Source organism: Leucoraja erinacea, chromosome 1 (genome assembly GCF_028641065.1).
Source record: "Leucoraja erinacea ecotype New England chromosome 1, Leri_hhj_1, whole genome shotgun sequence".
In the NCBI taxonomy this organism is placed as follows: Eukaryota; Metazoa; Chordata; class Chondrichthyes; order Rajiformes; family Rajidae; genus Leucoraja; species Leucoraja erinaceus.
In genome coordinates, this window is record NC_073377.1 from 90,469,959 (window position 1) to 90,491,936 (window position 21,978).

General features: G+C 40.2%; 1 protein-coding gene across 2 annotated transcripts in view; it reads right to left on the reverse strand.

The window, feature by feature from the left end:
- Positions 1 to 2,116: 2,116 nt before the first annotated feature.
- cpeb2 (cytoplasmic polyadenylation element binding protein 2) overlaps positions 2,117 to 21,978 on the reverse strand; it is a 116,889-nt gene continuing 97,027 nt past the window's right edge. For both annotated transcript variants that reach the window (XM_055638827.1, XM_055638828.1), the window contains 4 exons: positions 17,302 to 17,420; positions 14,703 to 14,817; positions 11,996 to 12,177; positions 2,117 to 5,809 (listed from right to left, as the gene is read on the reverse strand). In XM_055638827.1, the coding sequence (XP_055494802.1) occupies positions 5,582 to 5,809; positions 11,996 to 12,177; positions 14,703 to 14,817; positions 17,302 to 17,420 (644 nt within the window). In that variant the 3' untranslated portion in view covers positions 2,117 to 5,581. The remainder of the gene's footprint in view (positions 5,810 to 11,995; positions 12,178 to 14,702; positions 14,818 to 17,301; positions 17,421 to 21,978) is intronic.

A 21,978-nucleotide genomic window follows, 5' to 3' on the forward strand; every position in this document is an offset into this window, starting at 1 on the left:
TAATTCTGGGTAAAGTTTTCTGCCATCTACCCTATCTATGCCTCGCAAATGTTATACATTACTAGACTAAGTGGGACCTGTTGGGTCCCATGTTCACACGGGAGGGCTGGTCCCCCAACGCAATATTCCACCTCTCCACCAATTCCAATCTTGGTGGTGGGGGTGGGGGGGCTTTCTGGAGCGCTAGTATGGGTATTTTGGGCTGAAGGTACTGGTTTCCAGGGGGCTAGAATGGATATTGTGGGCCAAATGATTTCTTGGGGTGACAGCTCAGTCACTCAAGCATGATGTGCTGGCAGCTCACTCACGGCTGGTGGGCGAGCAGTTGACTCACGGTTATTCCTTGAAATTACAGCAAGGTGCAAAGCCACCAAATTCAATTGCAGTTTCATACCACTTCAAGCAGGGTGCAATGCCACCGATTTCAAGTGTAGTTTCCGACCACTTCAAGCAGGGTGCAAGGCCACCAAATTCAAGTGCAGTTTCATACCATTTCAAGCAGGGTGCAAGGCCACCAAATTCAAGTGCAGTTTCATACCATTTCATGCAGGGTGCAAGGCCACCAAATTCAAATGCAGTTTCATACCATTTCATGCAGGGTGCAAGGCCACCACATTCAAATGCATTTTCATACCATTTCAAGCACCATAAAACCACACAAAACACCACACTCACAGTTCAGTAGACATTCAGTGTGTTCAGTTGATTCACAGTGACTGACCTCTCCCTCCACCATCTTGCAGAGACTGAGCCACATCCACACTTCTGGGTTTGATAACCCCTCCCCCCCGGAAGGGGAGTGGCTTTCATGGCGTGATTGACAAGAGAGAGATTCTCAACATTTTTTTTAAACACTAATAACACTTTTATTTTTCTTTGATGGGAAGATTCCTCTGCACCTGATGAGCGGAGGGGGACTGAGTAAGATGGCCAAAAATCACAGCCGTAAATGGTAGTGTTTTATCTAAAATCAATATACAGTGCAAACAGGACGTTAAGCAGTTACCACCAACAACACCCATTTGCAGTGCAGCATTTCAAAGCAGTTACCACCACCAACAACCATTTGCAGTGGAGCATTTCAAAGCAGATACCACCACCAACAACCATTTGTAGTGCAGCATTTCAAAGCAACCACATTTTAATTTTCAAACCACATTAAGGGCATTCACAGTTGAGTAGACATGTGTTCAGTGTTATTCACAGCCCAGAGAGACGTGATCCTCTTGATTCCTCCATCTTGCAGAGACCGAGTGAGGCACAACACTTCTGGGTTTTATAGACCCTCCCCCCTCCCACCAGCAGGGGCAGCAGAGAGAATGTCAACATTTTTTAAACATTAATAACTCTTTTACTTTTCATCGATGGGGAAAAATCCTCTTGTCCAGCGGAGGGGGACTCAGATTAAGATGGCCAAAAATCACAGCCGTAAGTGGCAGCGTTTTTTCAAAAATCATGAAACAGGAAATGGTCAAGATCTTATTTTAGTAATATAGATTTTTTTAAATCCATCAGTTGATGTAATATTAATTTTAAAGACTAGAAAATGTATATTCATTGATCCTGGAATAATTTTGTTAGTTGGATGGCACTACAAATTATCCTGTTGATGTAAACAACAACAAAATTCAACATAATGGTTATTTAAGCCAATTTTACCAAATTTGATGGGACAGTTTTGGTAGTCACGTTGCCTATATTGCCAGGTATATCAGTTTCTGCAAGCCCTTGTGCTACTGCAGTGAGGGATTTCTAATTGAAAGAATGAATAATGTGAGGCTCGGTGCAACAGGCAAAAAATTGAGGAAAACAGACTCTCCTACTTGTAACAAGACGCTGGAAATACGAGTTAATTTTCTAATTTCAAACAGGACAGCTGACAGATACATTTTTAGCATAGAGCAAACATGCAAATAGTTTAATGGTTTATTAATTCAGTCAACAGTTAATATTACAAATATTTAAAAATTACTTAATATAAATAGTTGGCAGCAAATCATTCCAGTACAGAATTATCACCAGTACAACAGACAGACTGGAGGAATTAGACATCAACAGAAGTATGCAAAAGAAATATAAAAGTTGAAAGGAAAATTAAATCAAGCTTGAGGTGATCTTGTGTCCAAAAAGCATGGGTTCTCCTTTATTTAAAAATCAAACAAAATTTCTAATCAACTTTCCCCTATAAAGTACAAAAAGGAACAGAACTGGCAGAAGTTGATGGCTGTCTAATTTGCATATCAAAGAACCATTAGTTGCTAATTACAACCTAAACACTCCTGTAAACCACCGCTCTGAATCTATACACAAGCATTTAATTAGAATCTAGAGACTTTAACAATATTACAAAGATTTAGCTCCAAAAATAATTCAACATAAAATAAACTTTAGGAATTAGCATCATAAAATTATATTTTCCACATAAAAATACAAAATAATATTAATGACACTGGCTGAATAAGAAAATCATTCCAAGTATCATGCTACCGTTGAAAAAGTAGTCATATTTTTAAAGTAAAATAAACCAAAATAAGCAAATATGCATGAAAAGTATCTCCTTTTTTTCTTTTTTTTTAGCAAAACACTATCCAAAATAACTACAATCATTTACATCAGTACAAAGATCTCTGGATTTAAAAATATTAGCATGACAAAGGGGTAAAATTTCTGACAGTAAAAAAATGACATTGTGGATAACTAGTCTGCAAATATGCAATGAAAAAAATAAATCTGCATTAAAAGGTTTACACTGTTATTCTTTTTCTTTTCTTACAAACATTAGAAACAGTATTGCACATCACAACACAGAGTCGAGGTTAATCAGCCTTCCAAAATGTGTTATATTCAAGTCTTTCAGCATCTTTGAGGAAAGGCCTCACTTGGCCAGATGCAACAGGGGTTAAAATGTCAAGTGTTTCCCATAAAATATATTTTGCTTATGTTTTCTTTGCAAAAACACAGCGTGATTTAAAAAAATTAATTTCTCTGCAGAGCCCTGCATCTGGGCAGAAATACATACATTCGGGGAACATAGTATGTGAACAAGCTTATTAGAATATAAAAATAATACAATCAAAACAAAATAATTACATTTCTACAAAAATAGTGAAATAAATATGATTTCTTTAAAAAAGATGCATTACAGTGTTTACCATTTTCTTCATGGCAATGCTGAATAATTCAGGTGCTACAGTGTCACAGGAAAGAAATGACAGCAGATGAAACAAAAATCATTCTACTACCACCCCATCCTAAAAAGGATTCACTTAATATTTAAATTAAATTAATTTAATAAAATACATGAGTGATTATGCCTTTAGTTATATTTCAGGAGCTGGGGATATTTCAATTTACTGCACTTACTTTCTGCACAGTTTTAAATAGCAGAGCCCTCCTAAGGTTACTATAATAGTTTACAAATGTTTAGACCCTTCCAAATTTAGGAAGCAGAATGTATGGAAAAATAAAATTATCGATTTGTTAAATCATTTATTTGCTAGATTAAATTATATATGCAGATCTTTTGATAATAAACAGCAAAACTATCGATTTCTCTTCTAAATTCAGAAAAATTGAGGTATTGCAAAGGAGATGCCATCAGTCAAAAAGTGTGCCCTAAAACTGCTGACTGTTGGAAAAAATTCTCACCAAGATACAAAAGTAGTGCATAACAAATGCCAATATGGATGTCTGAAAATTGAACAAATTTGGCAGAGAAAAAATACTCCAAATAGCCTGGAGAACCATGGTAAGTAACAAATGGGAGCATTAGCCAATAAATAAATTAGTAAAAAAGCTATTCTTCAAAACAGCATAGACTTCAAACATTTTAAAAGTTGCATCACAATCACTAAACAGCAGAGTTAGACAAACTACATACACAAAAGCACACCAGGAGACCACCAATGTTCAAGACCAACACCTTGCTTACATAAAAAGATTGTCCCTAAGGATTATATACGGTTGTTTTATACAGCATATGCTTGTAATGGCATGATCACCTATTTTAAAAATAAATAATTGACATCCGCATAACTTTCTGCAGCTTACTAATACATTTTTTTCAATCTAGTGTGATTAAACTGCAGAGAAATTTAATGCTCTATGCCAAACCAGATTAATTTAATACCATATTCATCTCCATTTTGACTTTAAAATGGTTAGGTTTAGTACTCCATGTTCCTTATATGACAAAATCAGTACCATTTTATATTTTTAGAGAGGGCTGGTAGGAGGGAAGGGACTTTTAAGAGTTTGGTGATTGTTTAGTAGTGTGCTGACCATCTTTGGTTTGTAGAGAAAGTCGGAACCATTATACCAAAGAGTTTTATGAAAGGGGCAAGGAAGTCAAAGCTTTTAATTTTTTTTACCATTTAATAATTTGTTTTTAATTCCTAGCTAGCTACTTCTAGATTTCTACTTTGGACAACAATTCACTGAACACTAAAACTAAACCCACATATTAACAAGATTGCACAGGGAAATACAAGATTACATCCAGTCTGCAGAAATCAAACTCCACAACCCACCAGGTCACGATAGTGGCTGCACTTCTATTCTAAAAGCTAATTTGCATAATGTACACAAAGTGTAGCAGTAGGACATTGTCGTTACAGGAGTCACATTTATGCATGCAAGTTAGGTTTTCTCCTCATTTTCTTTAAAAGTATTATTGTAATTTTCATGCTAACTAATCTTTCTGAATGCCAGATTTGACATTGCATTCACTGTTGTGAAGAACATGTATGAATATACTAAATATACTACTGCATGCATTAGGTGTACAAGTAAACATGCAGTTGTTTAAATTCACATTGTAAATTGTGGCAGTCTAGGCCATTGCTGCCTGCATTTAATTCTTTCTTTATGCAGCTGTTATTATTGTTTCTGATCCCATTTTGTTACTGTGTGTTCTGGCATTAAATATAACACTATATAGCAGCAAAGCTCCTAATGCAGCTCAAGAATAATACAAATGCTAAAATAGTTAAACCAGATCAGTCTCGAGGTATTATTTCTTGCAAGTCAAAATGGAGAGCAAAAACGTAACCTATTTTTTAAAAAGTTTGTGTATATATTGCAAATAGCAACATTAAAAAATAAAATTTTGTGTGGCAGAAATCACTCATCTATAGCTAATCTTGCCTCCTACTATGTGCTACCTTTGGTAAAATTACTAGGGATAGGTCTTGGAGATGAAACTGAGCTTCCTGAAATAAGTGCATGCTCCACCCATTAAAGATAGCAGCAAACTGTGCGCCCCTAAGTGGCAACAATCTCACTTCTAAGTTTATTTTATATAAAAAAATAACTTGAAAAAACTACAAAAAATCCTTTTTTTCTCAAAAACATGAAAGTACCTCAAAAAAGTTAGTAAAGCCTGAGATGCAGGGTTTTGGTGACAAACAGAGGCCTGTAGTGTATTAGCTGCTACATATGATGTACGCATTGAGAGCTGGGGTAGGAGGCAGAGGAATGCACTTATTTCTCCAAACTAGTCATGGTTTCTTCAGCTTTTTAAAACCTCATGCACTCTCCTATCTTCATCCGTCATGATCCTTCAGGCGTCTGAATGTTCTGTTCAGCTCCAGCGGAAGTGAACTTGTCGAGGGCGATCGGCCCCTTCCTTCACCAGTGGCTTGTGGAATTCTCGCCCTGCACGTGAGTGGATATTTGCCCAACAAAATTCACAGTAATACTGCAGACAAGTGACATTGGCACAGAAAAATGGAGCAAACTTTCCACCACACCGGGCCCCCTGGCATTCATCACACATTTGATCATCTAGCACATATGGCTTAACTTCCACCTGTTGGAACAAAATAAAATGTATCATATTTCTTCCCAAAAAGTCTGCAAAATCTCTTTGGATCAATAGAACTGGTACAAATAATCATAGTTAAAAATATGCGTTTAAAAACTGCGGCTGCAACATTTCAAATACTCACAAAGAATCAGGGTCACCATGATCCATGAGGTGTTTTTTTCAATTTTTTTCTCAATTACTGTAGCAGATTGTTTGAAGGGACACATTAAGGCCTGGGGCGTTTCATCCATATCCTCACTCCCATCTTCCTTCTCTCCCCCAAAACAATGATTCAGTACATTAAGGACATGAGTACCAGTGTGTGTAAACTCAAAGTATATCTATTTAATGTGTTTCTTCAAAAGTGGTTAATTTAATGGTTTATTCTTTGGCCATTGTCAGAGGTGTTCAAGTTCAAGTGAGTTTATTGTCATGTGTCCCTGATAGGACAATGAAATTCTTGCTTTGCTTCAGTACACAGAACATAGTAGGCATTTACTACAAAACAGATCAATGTGTCCATATACCATTAGATAAATATATACACACATGAATAAATAAACTGATAAAGTGATCCAGTCCTCTCGATAAAGGCTCCAAACAAATGGGTAGACAATGCTTGAAGAAGGGTCCTTGCCCAAAACCTGTCTATTTGCCTCAGGAGATGTGCCTGTCCTGCTGAGTTTCTCCAGTAGTATGTTTTTGCTCAAGATTCCAGCATCTGCAGTCGCTTGTGTCTATCATTTCATTAACCTTTTTGATTATTTTCTATACAATCCACAAACCATTGTGGTCACATTACAACTATTCAGATCTCAAAAACTGACATTTTATCCGATCCATCCCTCAATATTATTCTATCCAAATGATAGGAAACAACAAACACCATTCTCAGTTAAATCTGAGCGTATACAAATTATAATAGACCTGTCAGCAGAATATACCTGTTCAAACCACTCTGACAAAATCTATATAAATGCTAATTCCTCAAACAAAATCAAATTATAGTATTTTCTAAATGATCTTGGGAAAGCATAAGAATTGAAATCTTGAGATGTCAAAATGAACTCTGCATTTCCAATAGAACCATGCTTTATTGAAGGGAACAAAAAGTCAAATTACTGATTACCTAAACTTTGAAATCTGCAAGTAATCTATTCCTTATGAATACAGCGATATACAACATTTACTTCATGCCACATGCATCAAAATAGATACCAACAACATATGCAATGTTTGTTCACTTACAGAGGCCATGGGAGCCGTTGGTGCGAGGGGAGGAGTACCTGTGCTGAAAGTATAAAATACATCGCCGGGCTTGCTTTCACAGAGGCCCAGGGAGCTGACACCACAGGAAGAGGACCGGGTTTACATTTTTACATTTCTGCCTTCAGGTTAAGGATTCTGGGAGTTAAGGATTCTGGGAGTTGAGTGTACAGTATTTATTAGTATTTATTAATAAAGTTTAAAGGATAAAGTTTTGTGTTTTTTAATATTTAATATAGAGTTAATTTGGGAGTAAGATATGTCAGTGGAGATTGGCCCCGTGGTTTGCTCAGCCTGCAACATGTGGGAGATCAGGGATATGGTTGGTGTCCCTGGTGACTAAATTTGCAGGAAGTGTGTACAGCTGCAGCTCCTGGCAGACCGCATTGAATGATTGGAACTGCGGCTGGATTCATACTGGAGCATCCACGATGCTGAGAAAGTCGTGGCTAGCACGTACAGCGAGTTGGTCACACCGCAGGTAAAAGGTAAGAGGACAGAAAGGGAACGGGTGGCCAATAGCCAGCAAAGCAGTAGGCAGGTAGTGCAGGAGTCCCCTGCGGTCATCTCCCTCCTAAACAGGTATACCATTTTGGATACTGTTGAGGGAGATAGCTCATCAGGGGAATACAGCAGCAGCCAAGTTCATGGCACCATAGGTGGCTCTGCGGCACATGAGGGGGGGAAAAGAGTGGAAGGGCAATAGTAATAGGGGATTCAATTGTCAGGGGAATAGATAGGCGTTTCTGCGGCCGCAAACGAGACTCCAGGATGGTATGTTGCCTCCCTGATGCAAGGGTCAGGGATGTCACTGAACGGCTGCAGAACATTCTGGAGGCGGAGGGTGAACAGCCAGTTGTCGTGGTGCATATTGGCACCAACGATATAGGTTAAAAAAGGGATGAGGTCCTACAAGATGAATTTAGGGAGCTAGGAGATAAACTTAAAAGTAGGACCTCAAAGGTAATAATCTCTGGATTACTACCAGTACCACGGGCCAGTCAGAGTCGAAATAGGAGGATATTGCAGATGAATACATGGCTTGAAAAATGGTGCAAGGGGGAGGGATTCAAATTTTTAGGGCATTGGAACCAGTTCTGGGGGAGGTGGGACCAGTACAAACAGGACGGTCTGCACCTGGGCTGGAATGGAACCAATGTCCTTGGGGGAGTGTTTGCTAGTGCTGTCGGGGAGGATTTAAACTAATGTGGCAGGGGGATGGGTACAAGAGCAGAGAAACAGGGGGGTGTAAAATGAGGGTAGAAGCAATGGGTAGCAAGGTGAAAAGTAAAAGTGGCAGGCAGACAAAACCAGGGCAAAAATCAAAAAGGGCCACTTTTCAAAATAATTGTATAAGGGGTAAGAGCATTGTAAAAACAAGACTGAAGGCTTTGTGTCTCAATGCAAGGAGTATTCGTAATAAGGTGGATGAGTTGAACGTGCAGATAGCCATCAATGATTATGATATAGTTGGGATCACGGAGACATGGCTCCAGGGTGACCAAGGCTGGGAGCTGAACATCCAGGGATATTCAATATTCAGGAGGGATAGAGAGAAAGGAAAAGGAGGTGGGGTAGCGTTGCTGGTTAGAGAGGAGATTAACGCAATGGAAAGGAAGGACATTAGTTTGGAGGATGTGGAATCGGTATGGGTAGAGCTGCGAAACACTAAGGGGCAGAAAACGCTGGGGGGTGTTGTGTACAGGCCACCTAACAGTAGTAGTGAAGCAAAACAGTTATAATGGGTGACTTCAATCTACATATAGATTGGGTAAATCAAATTGGCAGGGGTGCTGAGGAAGAGGATTTCTTGGAATGTATGCGGGATAGTTATCTAAATCAACATGTAGAGGAACCAACGAGAGAGCAGGCTATTTTAGACTGGGTATTGAGTAATGAGGAAAGGTTAGTTAGCAGTCTTGTTGTACGTGCCCCCTTGGGCAAGAGTGACCATAATATGGTTGAGTTCTTCATTAGGACGGAGTGTGACATTGTTAATTCAGAAACAATGGTTCTGAACTTAAAGAAAGGTAACTTTGAGGGTATGAGACGTGAACTGGCCAAGATTGACTGGCAATTAATTCTAAAAGGGTTGACGGTGGATATGCAACGGAAGACATTTAAAGACTGCATGGATGAACTACAAAAATTGTTCATCCCAGTCTGGCAAAATAATAAATCAGGGAAGGTAGTGCATCCGTGGATAACAAGGGAAATCAGGGATAGTATCAAAGCGAAGGATGATGCGTACAAATTAGCCAGAAAAAGCAGCATACCGGAGGACTGGGAGAAATTCAGAGACCAGCAGAGGAGGACAAAGGGCTTAATTAGGAAAGGAAAAATAGATTATGAAAGAAAACTGGCAGGGAATATAAAAACTGACTGCAAAAGTTTTTATAGGTATGTGAAAAGAAAGAGATTAGTTAAAACAAATGTAGGTCCCTTGCAGTCAGAAACAGGTGAGTTGATCATGGGGAACAAGGATATGGCGGACCAATTGAATAACTACTTTGGTTCCGTCTTCACTAAGGAAGACATAAATAATCTGCCGGAAAATAGCAGGGGACCGTGGGTCAAAGGAGTTGGAGAAATTGAGTGAAATCCAGGTTAGTCGGGAAGTGGTGTTGGGTAAATTGAATGGATTAAAGGCCGATAAATCCCCAGGGCCAGATAGGCTGCATCCCAGAGTACTAAAGGAAGTAGCTCCAGAAATAGTGGATGCATTAGTAATAATCTTTCAAAACTCTTTAGATTCTGGAGTAGTTCCTGAGGATTGGCGGGTAGCAAACATAACCCCACTTTTTAAGAAGGGAGGGAGAGAGAAAACGGGGAATTACAGACCAGTTAGTCTAACATCGGTAGTGGGGAAACTGCTAGAGTCAGTTATTAAAGATGGGATAGCAGGACATTTGGAAAGTGGTGAAATCATTGGACAAAGTCAGCATGGATTTACGAAAGGTAAATCATGTCTGACGAATCTTATAGAATTTTTCGAGGATGCAACTAGTGGCGTGGATAGGGGAGAACCAGTGGATATGGTGTATCTGGACTTCCAGAAGGCTTTCGACAAGGTCCCACATAAGAGGTTAGTATACAAACTTAAAGCACATGGCAATGGGGGTTCAGTATGGATGTGGATAGAGAACTGGGTGGCAAACAGGAAGCAAAGAGTAGGAGTAAACGGGTCCTTTTCACAATGGCGGGCAGCGACTAGTGGGGGTACCGCAAGGCTCAGTGCTGGGACCCCAGCTATTTACTATATATTAATGATCTGGATGAGGGAATTTAAGGCAATATCTCCAAGTTTGCGGATGACACTAAGCTGGGGGGTAGTGTTAGCTGTGAGGAGGATGCTAGGAGACTGCAAGGTGACTTGGATAGGCTGGGTGAGTGGGCAAATGTTTGGCAGATGCAGTATAATGTGGATAAATGTGAGGTTATCCATTTTGGTGGCAAAAACAGACTATTATCTAAATTAGGCCGATTAGGAAAAGGAGAGATGCAGTGAGACCTGGGTGTCATGGTACACCAGTCATTGAGCCGGCCCGTTTGCGGGGTTCGGTGAGCCGCAGGACTGTTTGTACCATCGCCCGTGGGGTATCGCCTCAGCGCAGAGGGAGAAGAGGAGGGGAGAGACTGCAGCCCTAAGATTTTTGCCTCCACCACAGTGAGTCCTCCAAGCACCTCCTCACTGTGGTGGATGTTAATTTGTGTTTATTGTCGTTTATTATTGTATTATTGTATGTATGACTGCAGGCACGAAATTTCGTTCAGACCGTAAGGTCTGAATGACAATAAAGGAAATTCTAATTCTAATTGAAAGTAGGCATGCAGATGCAGCAGGCAGTGAAGAAAGCGAATGGTACGTTAGCTTTCATAGCAAAAGGATTTGAGTATAGGAGCAGGGAGGTTCTACTGCAGTTGTACAGGATCTTGGTGAGACCACACCTGGAGTATTGCGTACAGTTTTGGTCTCCAAATCTGAGGAAGGCGCTGATGAGCTTTTTGATAATTGCGTTAGTGTTCTCGGACCAGGAAAGATCTTCAGAGACGTCCACCCCAGGAATTTGAAGTTCTTGACCCTTTCAACCATCGACCCGTTGATATAAATGGGGCTGTGGGTCCCCCCCCTACTCCTTCCAAAGTCCACAATCAGTTCCTTGGTTTTGCTGGTGTTGAGGGCCAGGTTATTGCGCTGGCACCATATGGACAGTTGCTCGATCTCTCTTCTGTACTCTGACTCATCCCCATCAGCGATACATCCCACAACAGTGGTGTCGTCAGCGAACTTGATGATGGAGTTCGCACTGTGGTTGGCTACGCAGTCGTGGGTATAGAGTGAGTACAGCAGGGGGCTGAGCACGCAGCCTTGAGATGCTCCCGTGCTGATTGTTATTGAGGCAGTACAGAGGCAAATTTATTAGCTCTAATCCATGTTCCTCTGCAATGGTCCAACTTTAACAGTTGCTAAATAATCTCCTATTATACATACTGCTGTGTGTGTTGGTTTTTTCAAGGCATTCTCTTGTCTCTTCTTAACTTTATGTTTTGCTGATGTCTACTCATTGCAGTCATGCAGACTGATTATTTTCTATCTACAACTGTGAGAGTTTTGCATTATTCTTGTTTTGTTAACCAAATACAATATCTAGTATGCAGCCTTTCCACAGAGTAACGATTGGAGGAAAAGCTCCAATAATATGGAGGCTTTCATGACCTTAGATTCACACAATAAAATGTACAATGTTTCCGAATGTGCTTGCACAACTGTTCCATTTTTTGCTTAGTCGGGTCACTCGATTTATCATGTACAATTTGTAGCGTTTTCTGCAGCCAGAGGTTTAGCTGTTAAATTTTAGAGGACTTCCAAAATTAAATTAAAAGAGGTAATCGGATCTGGTAAGTTCAAAAGATACCACTTACCCGTTTATCTATATCACCATGCTGTAGCTGAACAAATCGAGCACTGATGGCAGCTATATAGCTCTGCTGATTTGAAAAAGCAACACGCCCCGCACCTTTTGGGTACTTCAGCTCTGGGTCAGTATCAATTCCTGCATAACACACTCCACCATAAAGGCGATCCATTATCATTGCTAGCTCCACTAAGAAAAAGTACAAAAACTTTTAAAACTCAGAATATGTACTGAAGTGAACAAATCATGTAAAATTGTACCAATAAACAGAAGGTCCTTCAATATGCCACTGTATTGCAAACGTATAATTATTTAAGAAATGCCAGTATATTAATAAATAAATAAGCTTATTGGTCAAGTATTCACATACAAGGAATTTGCCCACACCATGACATAGTGACAGTTAAGAATGACTGAGAAAACACTAAACATGAATAATAATAATAAAACATTAATGATAAAAAAGACCATTGATCAAGCAAGTTTCCACAATTCTATTTAAATGATGTGCTTCATATTCAGCATTGAACATTTTGGTGAAATTGCCTTACATTGCTTGAAATTGCTTGATATTGTCAACCTTGAAAGGGTTCAGAGAAGATTTACGATGTTGCCAAGACTAGAGGTTGTGAGCTATAGGGAGAGCTCGAGTAGGCTGGGTCTCTAATCCTTGGAGCGCAGGAGGATGAGGGGTGGTCTTATAGGGGTATACAAAGTCATGAGAGGAATGGATCGGGGTAGATGCACAGTCTCTTGCCCAGAGTAGGGGAATTGAGGACCAGAGGACATAGATTCAAGGTGAAGGGGAAAAGATTTAATAGGAATTGGAGGGGTAGCATTTTCACACAAAAGGTGGTGGGTGTATGGAACAAGCTGCCAGAGGAGGTAGTTGAGGCAGGGACTATCCCAACGTTTAAGAAACCGTTAGACAGGTACATGGATCGGACAGGTTTGGAGGGATATAGACCAAGCGCAGGCAGGTGGGACTAGTGTAGCTGGGACATGTTGGTCTGTATGGGCAAGTTGGGCTTGCCCACACAGGCCAACAAGTTTGTTTTTAATTTTGTTTTACATCTGCCATTTAAAACCCACACTATTAATCACTTCTAGAGTTCCATTAGTTAGTTCAATTCAGCAGTCAAAAAGTAAATATGTAAAGTAAATAAGTAAACGTAAACCAGAAATTTACCACTGTTGGAATATTCTGGTAGGCAAACTAACTTTGCCTTGATTAATGTCAAGTAGGAGCCACTTTTAATATTTAGGTATTCAAATACTTTTTTGTAGGATTCCAAAGAAAAGATGGATAGAAATTAAAGGGAGAGGAACTCGGAGGTTTCCCAAACAATTTTGTCAGAGGTAAACTTCACAGGATGAGGTATAAGCACAGAGGGTGGAAGACAGTTTGAGCTTAGATATCTAAAGTCATGAATGTCAATTGGTAGGTGAAAGAGGGCAAGCTGTGCAAAAGAACAATCTGAAAAATGTAAACCCTATGAAGACTGAACTTGGTGCTGTGGCAGGAGTAGAAAACCACCGCTTTGACTTTCCCTATTGAAAACGTAACGATACAGAGGCAGTGGAGAAGTTAACAGTATACGTGGCAGAAAGAATTCAGCGTCACCATCATAGACACACAATCCAGTTCTATATATGTGGATTAAGTTGCCCAACAAAACATGCTACTATGAAGCTAGATGGGATGAAGAATGGATACCTATGGGCACTCCCAAATTGACTGTGTGGTAAGAGAAGACATTGCTAAAGATTATATCAAGCGCTGGAGTAACTCAAGTAGGTCAGGTAGCATCTCTGGGAAACAAGGATAGTTCATGTTTTGGGTCGGGACCCTTATTCTGGGGAAAGGACAAAGCCTGGCAGGTAATAGATTGATACACATAAGGAAGGTTGTTTGACAGACAGATAGCTGGACAAAAAGCAGAGATGAAAATAATTGAAGAGTTGTGAATTGTGAAGCTAGAGGAAGGACTATAGGTGGAAGGGCAAGGGGAGGGGTGAAATAGGTGAAATCCACACTGTATGACTGACTCCACATGGGACTCCACTTGGACTTAAGGTACTTGGAAACATACAAGAGCAGTCACACAAACTGAAGAACAGAGAAACTGGAAGAAGATAGTATGCTTAATTATGTTAAAGTCTTCACGGACTGAGGATAACAAAGAACAATAACATAGCATTTGTACAACGGTTGAAAATGTTAAAAATTTTGAGTAAGGCTCTTCCAGATCCGTGGATGTCAGAAATCATAGAAATGTTCAAAATTAGTTGCACTGGATATGAACAATTTAGGGAAGCAATGGGCATAATAATTTAGGGTCGAGGGACATCGGAGATGAGATGGTTTGATAGGAAAGCCAATTAAAAAATAAATTAAAAAATCAGGCTATGACAATCATTTTGAAAGCAAAGAGATGGTCGAACAAATAACCATTTTCAACCAGATAGAATGGTAATCAGTAGGAAATGGTCAAATGAACAGTAATTAATCTGCACTGTCAAGATGAAACCACATATTTTATGCTGGTACAAGTGTACGTGCATGGATTTTGCTTAGTCAGCAGTATAGGACATTTCAGGTTAGGACAAATGTAATATTTGATTATGGTTTAAATATTTAAACATTTTTAAATATGCTATTATGCTATATTGGAAAAAATTCATTTCAAATATTTCAGTGAAGTTTTCTTTACCAGCTCTCAGAGGACGAGGAACCCCTCCTACAAAGATGGTTTTGCGAGGATCAAGTGGCTGTGAACCATCCATTACAAAGTCGCTGTCACTTAAATTCCATGGCCGAATCTGGACCTGATTAAATGAACAGAACACGTTCAGTCCACTCAAATACTGCTATACAAAAACAATCTTCAATCAGAGAACTGCAACTGGCATTCTTCAACCTCAATGAAGAAATCTTGGTGAAAAACAAAAGGGCATTTACTATCAAATAAACACAATAGTGTGGATATTTAGGAGAAATAGGCAACGTTTGCTGACAATTTTATGCACATCAAACAAATTCAGTGCAATGCTGAACATTCATGGGCTGTAAGTCCACACTACCTTTGGTGCACAAGCTGCCAACGACCCCGTGGTCAGAGATAACTCGGGGACAGCTACCTCATTGATTTCAAAGGAGGGGGTGGAATGCAATGGACTCGGGCAAGTATATGTTCCCTTAAAGTGCTAAACTGCATTTTTTTATATTTAAATGTGTTTTAGGGCATTCATTCATGACATGTTTCACAATTTGAACTTTTTATGAACATTTAAAACGTTTGAAGCGTTTGACAGTTTTAGTTATGTCATAGAAACTAACCACAAAAATTGGATGAACTTTCATCTGTAACTTCTAATTGGGAGGATCACTTAATACAGTTGTGCATTCCTGCCCATTACAACCCCACCACTTCTAAAAATGAATGCAAGATTGTTAGGTTAGGTTTGTTGCCAACGTACCACTAATAGACTTTACATGTGTTATACCCAACCTTTATACTTCCATGAAGGATTCAAACATAATAAATATATTCCAGATTTTTTAAAAATCACAATCAGAGAAACAGGGTAATTTACAGACTCTTAGTCATTAGACTTGTGAACAGTTTATAAAGCATGTTTGAACACACATTTAGATTATATCCAGAAATCTGATAACATCACTGTCATTTACAAACATGTGCAAAATACTGTTGAATATGGCTACTCTACTTTTTTGCAAGTGGGGTGGAAAAGTTATGATTCCCAAAAGCATTAAACATTTTGAATGCTTGGTTTGAGTACAAACAAACCTTGACCATTTGACCTGTCAGTGTATGAATGAACAACTAATTATATCAGTAGGTTACACAAAAAAGCTGGAGAAACTCAGCGGGTGCAGCAGCATCTATGGAGCGAAGGAAATAGGCAACGTTTCGGGCCGAAACCCTTCTTCAGACTGAAGGGGGGTTTCGGCCCGAAACGTTGCCTATTTCCTTCGCTCCATAGATGCTGCTGCACCCGCTGAGTTTCTCCAGCTTTTTTGTGTAACCTTCAATTCTCCAGCATCTGCAGTTCCTTCTTAAACACTAATTATATCAGTAATTTTCTTCACTGCGTTGTTAACCTGAAGTCATGTGTAATTATGTTTTCTGGGATTAATAATTTGATATTAGTACTAATTTACAAATAATAATGTGCAGGTGCTGTCAGGGGGTTATTCAGTCCCTGTATTGCAGGTAACTGTATTCACCAAGGAGAAATATATTAGTTACAGAAAGGAAACACGGGTATTCTAGAGCATTTTAACATTAAAAAAAGAGGATATATTTGATGTCTTCGCAGGAATAAAGGAGGATAAATCCCCAGGTTACTGTGGAAGGCAAGGAATGAGATTGATAGGGTCCCGAAATAAATTTAAAATCTTTTCTGGCCAAGAAACTGAGGACTGCGAATGTGATATAGTTAATTAAGAAGGGCAGCAGGGATAAGCTAGATCAGAGGCCAGTGAGTCTATCATCAGTTGTCAACAAATTATTGGAAAAAAATTGAACACAGGTTTAATCTACACTTGGAAAGGCAGCGATTCATCAGGAATAGTCAGCATAGTTTTGTCAGTAAAGGATACTGCCAGCTAAATTTGGACACATTTTTTTTCAGAAGAATTTACAAAATGTACTGATGAAGAAAGTCCTTTGACTAGGTACCACGTAGAAAACTGTCCAACAGGGTAGAAATCAGAAGATCCAAGGCAATAGGACAAATTTGATGTAAAATTGCCCTGATAATAGGAAGTAGAAGGGAAGGCTAGAAGGGATCTGAGAAAGGGTTTTTATCACTAATTTTGAAATATACTGCGTGAAAAGGTGGCGGAGGCAGATACTCTTCCAACATATAAAGTATCTGGAAAAACACTGGGATAGATCAAGCATTAAAAAAAAAGCTACGGAGCAAGTGCGGGTCCACACAGACATAGTGGGCTGAGGGGCCTGTTTCTGTTCTGTGTGATTGACTCATTGACAATATTGCAATATGGGACAATTATTTATGTATTTATGTTGTCAAACAACCTTGATGCTATTCAGATATTAAAATTCCAATTTGGGGTTAATAAACTTTAGCTAGAAGATAATGTCACCAGATTACAATAAATATACTCCAGACTATTCACAAGCACTAAATTATAAGGAAAGCTGCTTGCCTATCCCTTAACATACAATACATTTATTTATAGGTTTACTCCCTTTCTTGCAACTCACGAACTATATCTAGTGAGATTAAAATATGTATCTACAGATATATCTATAAATTTACTGGTTTGTCCTTGATGGTAGGGCTTGAAACACAAAGATAGAGTTTGCCATCCTCTTCAATGCAAGCATCAATCAGAGCCTGGACAGAACTCTCCTCCTGAAATAGGAGAAATGCATAGCCTGTAATAGAAAAGGAAACTAAATCAGCAAGCAGAGTCATTTTGTGTCTTGAATTATATTTCAAAATACAAATTGTTAATTTGTTTGCTGTACAGTAATATTTAAAACACACAGCAATTCAAAGAGCCATCAGTAAAAAATGTACCTACACTGGCATTACTTCTGTTATCCATTTTATAAAAATGTTGTATCAGTCTTTTTTTTTAAATGACGTTTCCCAAAACATTATGTACGATTGGCATTTGGGATCCAGTGTAAGACACAATCAAATAATAGTGTAAATATTCCTCAAATGAAACAATAGACTGCCAAGAGATTGTATTACCTCCTACACCATATAATACTAGGATAGCAGGAAACCAAATTAATCTGTGCCATAATGCATAACTCTTTTGCGGTGACATTTTGAATTCTGAATTCTGGATTCAAATTTCTCACAATGACTGCTTCATCTCAGTCTGGTGTACACTTTAATAAACAAAAAGTATATTCCTTAGATTGACAGTAACAAGCTGGTTACCAAGCTCATGGAATTGGGTCTCTGTGAATCTCTCTGCAACTGGATCCTCGACTTCCTCGTGAACAGACTACAGTCTGTACGAATTGGCTAACACATTTCCTCCTCAATAATAATCAGTACGGGAGCACCTCAAGGCTGTGTGTTCAGTCCCATGCTCTACTCACTCTATACTCATGACTGTGTAGCCGGACACAGTGCAAACTCCATCCTCAAGTTTGCCGATGACACCAGCGTAGTTGGACGAATTACAGATGGCGAGTCAGAGTATAGAAGTGAGATTGATCAACTGACCAAATGGTGCCAGCACAACAACATGGCTCTCAATGTCAGTAACACCAAGGAACTGATTATGGACTATGGAAGAGGAAGGATGAGGACCCATAAACCTGTCTACATCAACAGGATGATGGTGGAGGGAGTCAAAAGCTTCAAGTTCCTGTGCATGCATATTTCTGAAGATCTTTCATGAACACAGCACACTGATGCAATTATAAATAAAGCACATCAATGCCTCTACGTCCTGAGAATATTACGGAGATTCGGTACATCAGAGAGGATTAGCTTGAACTTCTACAGGTGTACAGTAGAGAACATATTGAGTGGTTGCATCACGGACTGGTTCAGCAACTTGAATGTGAACCAGGAGCGAAGAAGACTGCAAAAACCTCCCCACCATCAAAGTGATTTACCAGATTCGCTGCCTCAAAAAGGCAGCCACCATCATCAGATACCCACACCACCCTGGCCACACACTCATTTCACCCCTGCATACAGGAAGAAGGTACAGGAGCCTGAAAACTGAAACACCCAGGTTCAGGAACAGCTTCTTCCCTAGAGCCCTTAGGCTATTAAACACTACAACCTCAAATAAGCTCTGAACTACATCGACAAAAATGCTGGAGAAACTCAGCGGGTCAGGCAGCATCTATGGAGCAAAGGAAATAGGCGACATTTCGGGTCGAGACCCTTCTTCAGACTGATGGGTGGGGGGGGGCGGGGGGGAATGGGACGGGTAGAAGAGGCGGAGACCGTGGGCGAGGGAGAGCGGGGAAGGGGAGGAGAAAGTAGGAACTACCTGAAATTGGAGGTCAATGTTCATACCACTGGGGTGTAAACTGCACAAGCGAAATATGAGGTGCTGCTCCTCCAATTTACAGTTGGCCTCACTCTGGCAATGGAGGAGGCCCAGGAAAGAATGGGAGGGGGAGTTGAAGTGCTGAGCCACCGGGAGATCAAGTTGGTTATTGCGAACCGAGCAGAGGTGTTGGGCAAAGCGATCTCTAAGCCTACGCTTTACTGATGTAGAGCAGTTGACACCTAGAGCAGCGGATGCAATAGATGAGGTTTGTGGAGGTGCAGATGTACCTCTGCCGCACCTGGAAAGACTGCTTGGGTCCTTGAATGGAGTCAAGGGGGGAGGTAAAGCAACAAGTTCCGGTGGGCGGTATGACTCACGTCGCAGCGGCCTCTGCAGTCTGTGTTTTTTTGTTATTTTTTTGTCCCGTTTTAATGTAGTTTTTATTTTTTTGATGGGGTGTGTGTGTGTGTGCGTGTGTGTGGGGGAAACTTTTAAAATCTTTCCCCTGCACGGAGAACCCGACCTTTCCTGGTCGGGTCTCCGCTGTCGTTGGGGCCTAGCACTGTGGAGTGGCCTCCAGCAGGAACGTCCTGGGGCTCCAGTCACGGAGCAGCGGAGCTACTCACCATCGTGGAGCTGGCCGAGTCCGGAGCGGGTGGAGCGCTGCTGCGACCCGACCCCGGGGATTCGGAGGCTCCAACCGCAGGTCTGGTAGACAGCAACACCGGGAGCCCACGGGTCCATGCTGGGAGACCGCTTTTCGGGGCTTCCGCAACGGCGACTCTCCCGCCCGAGTAGCGGGGTCAAGGATGACCTGGAGCAGGGCCTGACATCATCGCCCGGTGTGGCTTCAACTGCTGCGGGACTTTGCTAGCGCCCGCCCGGGGCTCCAACAACAAGACCCGGAGCACGGCCTTGCACCACCCGGCGCGGCGTTAATGGCCGCGGGACAATCGTTGTCGCCCGCCGGGGGCTCTGACTTAGGCTCTGACTTTGACTCTGACATCGGGGGAGAGGGAAGTGCTGGGGAGAGATGTTTTTTTGCCTTCCATCACAGCGAGGAGGAGATGCGCTGTGATGGATGTCTGTGTAAACTATGTTGTGTCTTGGGTCTATTTTTTTCTTGTATGTATGACTGCAGAAACAACATTTCACTTGAGCCTCTATGAGGTTCAAGTGACAAATAAATTGTATTGTATTGTATTGTATTGTAAGTGTACCATTTCCTGCGGTTGCAAGGGAAAAATTGACCAGGGAGTTATGGAGGGATTATTTTTGCTATTATTGCACTATTATTGTGTTTTTTTAAGTGTACTTATAGAAACATAGAAAATAGATGGAGTAGGCCATTCCGCCCTTCGAGCCAGCACCACCATTCACTGTGATCATGGCTGATCATCCACAATCAGTACCCCGTTCCTGCCTTCTCTCCATATCCCTTGATTCCGCTAAGCCTAAGAGCTCTATCTAACTCTCTTTTGAATGCATCTAGTGAATTGGCCTCCACTGCCTTCTGAGGTAGAGAATTCCACAAATTCACAACTCTCTGGGTGAACACGAGACATAAAAAGAATCAGATAGCAACAGGCTCTTTGGTACATTGAATCTACACTGACAATTATGTACCTATTTAAACTAATCCTATCCTGACTGGGTTTTTGTTGTTCTCCCCCGCATTCCCATCAACAACCCTCCTCCCTCCAGATTCCACCTCTCTCCCACACGCTGACAATTTACAGTGACCAATTATTCCCAAATCCGTGGGGGTGTGGAAGATAATTGGAGGACCTGGCAGAAACACATGAGATTTTAAGCATTATTTTAAAAAAATAAGAATTCCATTTCTAATCAAGAAAGCTTCAGTTCGGTTAATCATTGATGCCTGGCCGATGAAAATGTGTGCATTTAATATATTTACATTTAAAAATCACAAATATTAACAGTGAAAGAATGCCTTATTTCAGTCCAAAACCAGGGATGGAACGAGCAAAAACATTTTCATGCAGTGAGTCAATATAGGTTGGATTTTATTACCCAAAAGGCCAGTGGATGCAATTGTTACTTAAAAGGGAACTGTACAGAAACTTGGAGAATTAAAATAAAGTTAACGGGGAAAGGGCAAGAATTGGTGCGATCTCAACAATGCAGGTTCAATTGGCTTAATTCTTTGTTGCTATAATGATTTCATAGCTTTGATTAAGTTAAGCAACTTTAACATTGAATTCCTCTGATATTGGCTTACCTAGCAGGCTCTCCAGCCTTTTCTGTTGGTTATATCAATTTCAGTATATTTTTTATGCTTGCATCTTATTAGCAAACTCGTCCAGGTGAAATATATATAATATATAGATGTCAATACATATACATTTATGAATGGTACTTTGATAATTGCTCCGACGATATTAGTTGTTCTGAGGCCATGTAAAAATCTAATCAAATATTTAAAGTTTATGCTAGACTGAGATGAAACAAAATTGGATCAGGGGAATGTGCAGAATACGAGTCGACTCCAAATTGGATGTGCAACTGCAGATTCAGTATTTGTAGAATTAATGTTACAATAGCGTAAATTATAATGTAGTGCTTAATAAAAGTCCTTCCAGCTTTCACAACCATTGTAAATTATTACAGCCTTACGCTGTAACTATTTCATTAAGATAAAATATAGAAAACATTCAATAAACACTTCACAATCAGCTACACACAAAATTACAGCTTGTTCTAGTGCAGAGGTAAAAGTAAAGCAAAGTTGTGTTTAGATGGTTTGGAAAAGCAAATCTGATGAGTCAATGAGCAAATCAGAATGCCAAAAAAAATGGGTGCGTTGATTTGCGTCAGCTGAAAGATTAAAATGCAAAATAATCTAGATTGCCAACTGAATCAGGCTACTTTTAGATTTAACATTCCTCCGATAAATCCATGAGGCAAGTGCCTTTGCAACACGGCTTGTGCATCGAGTT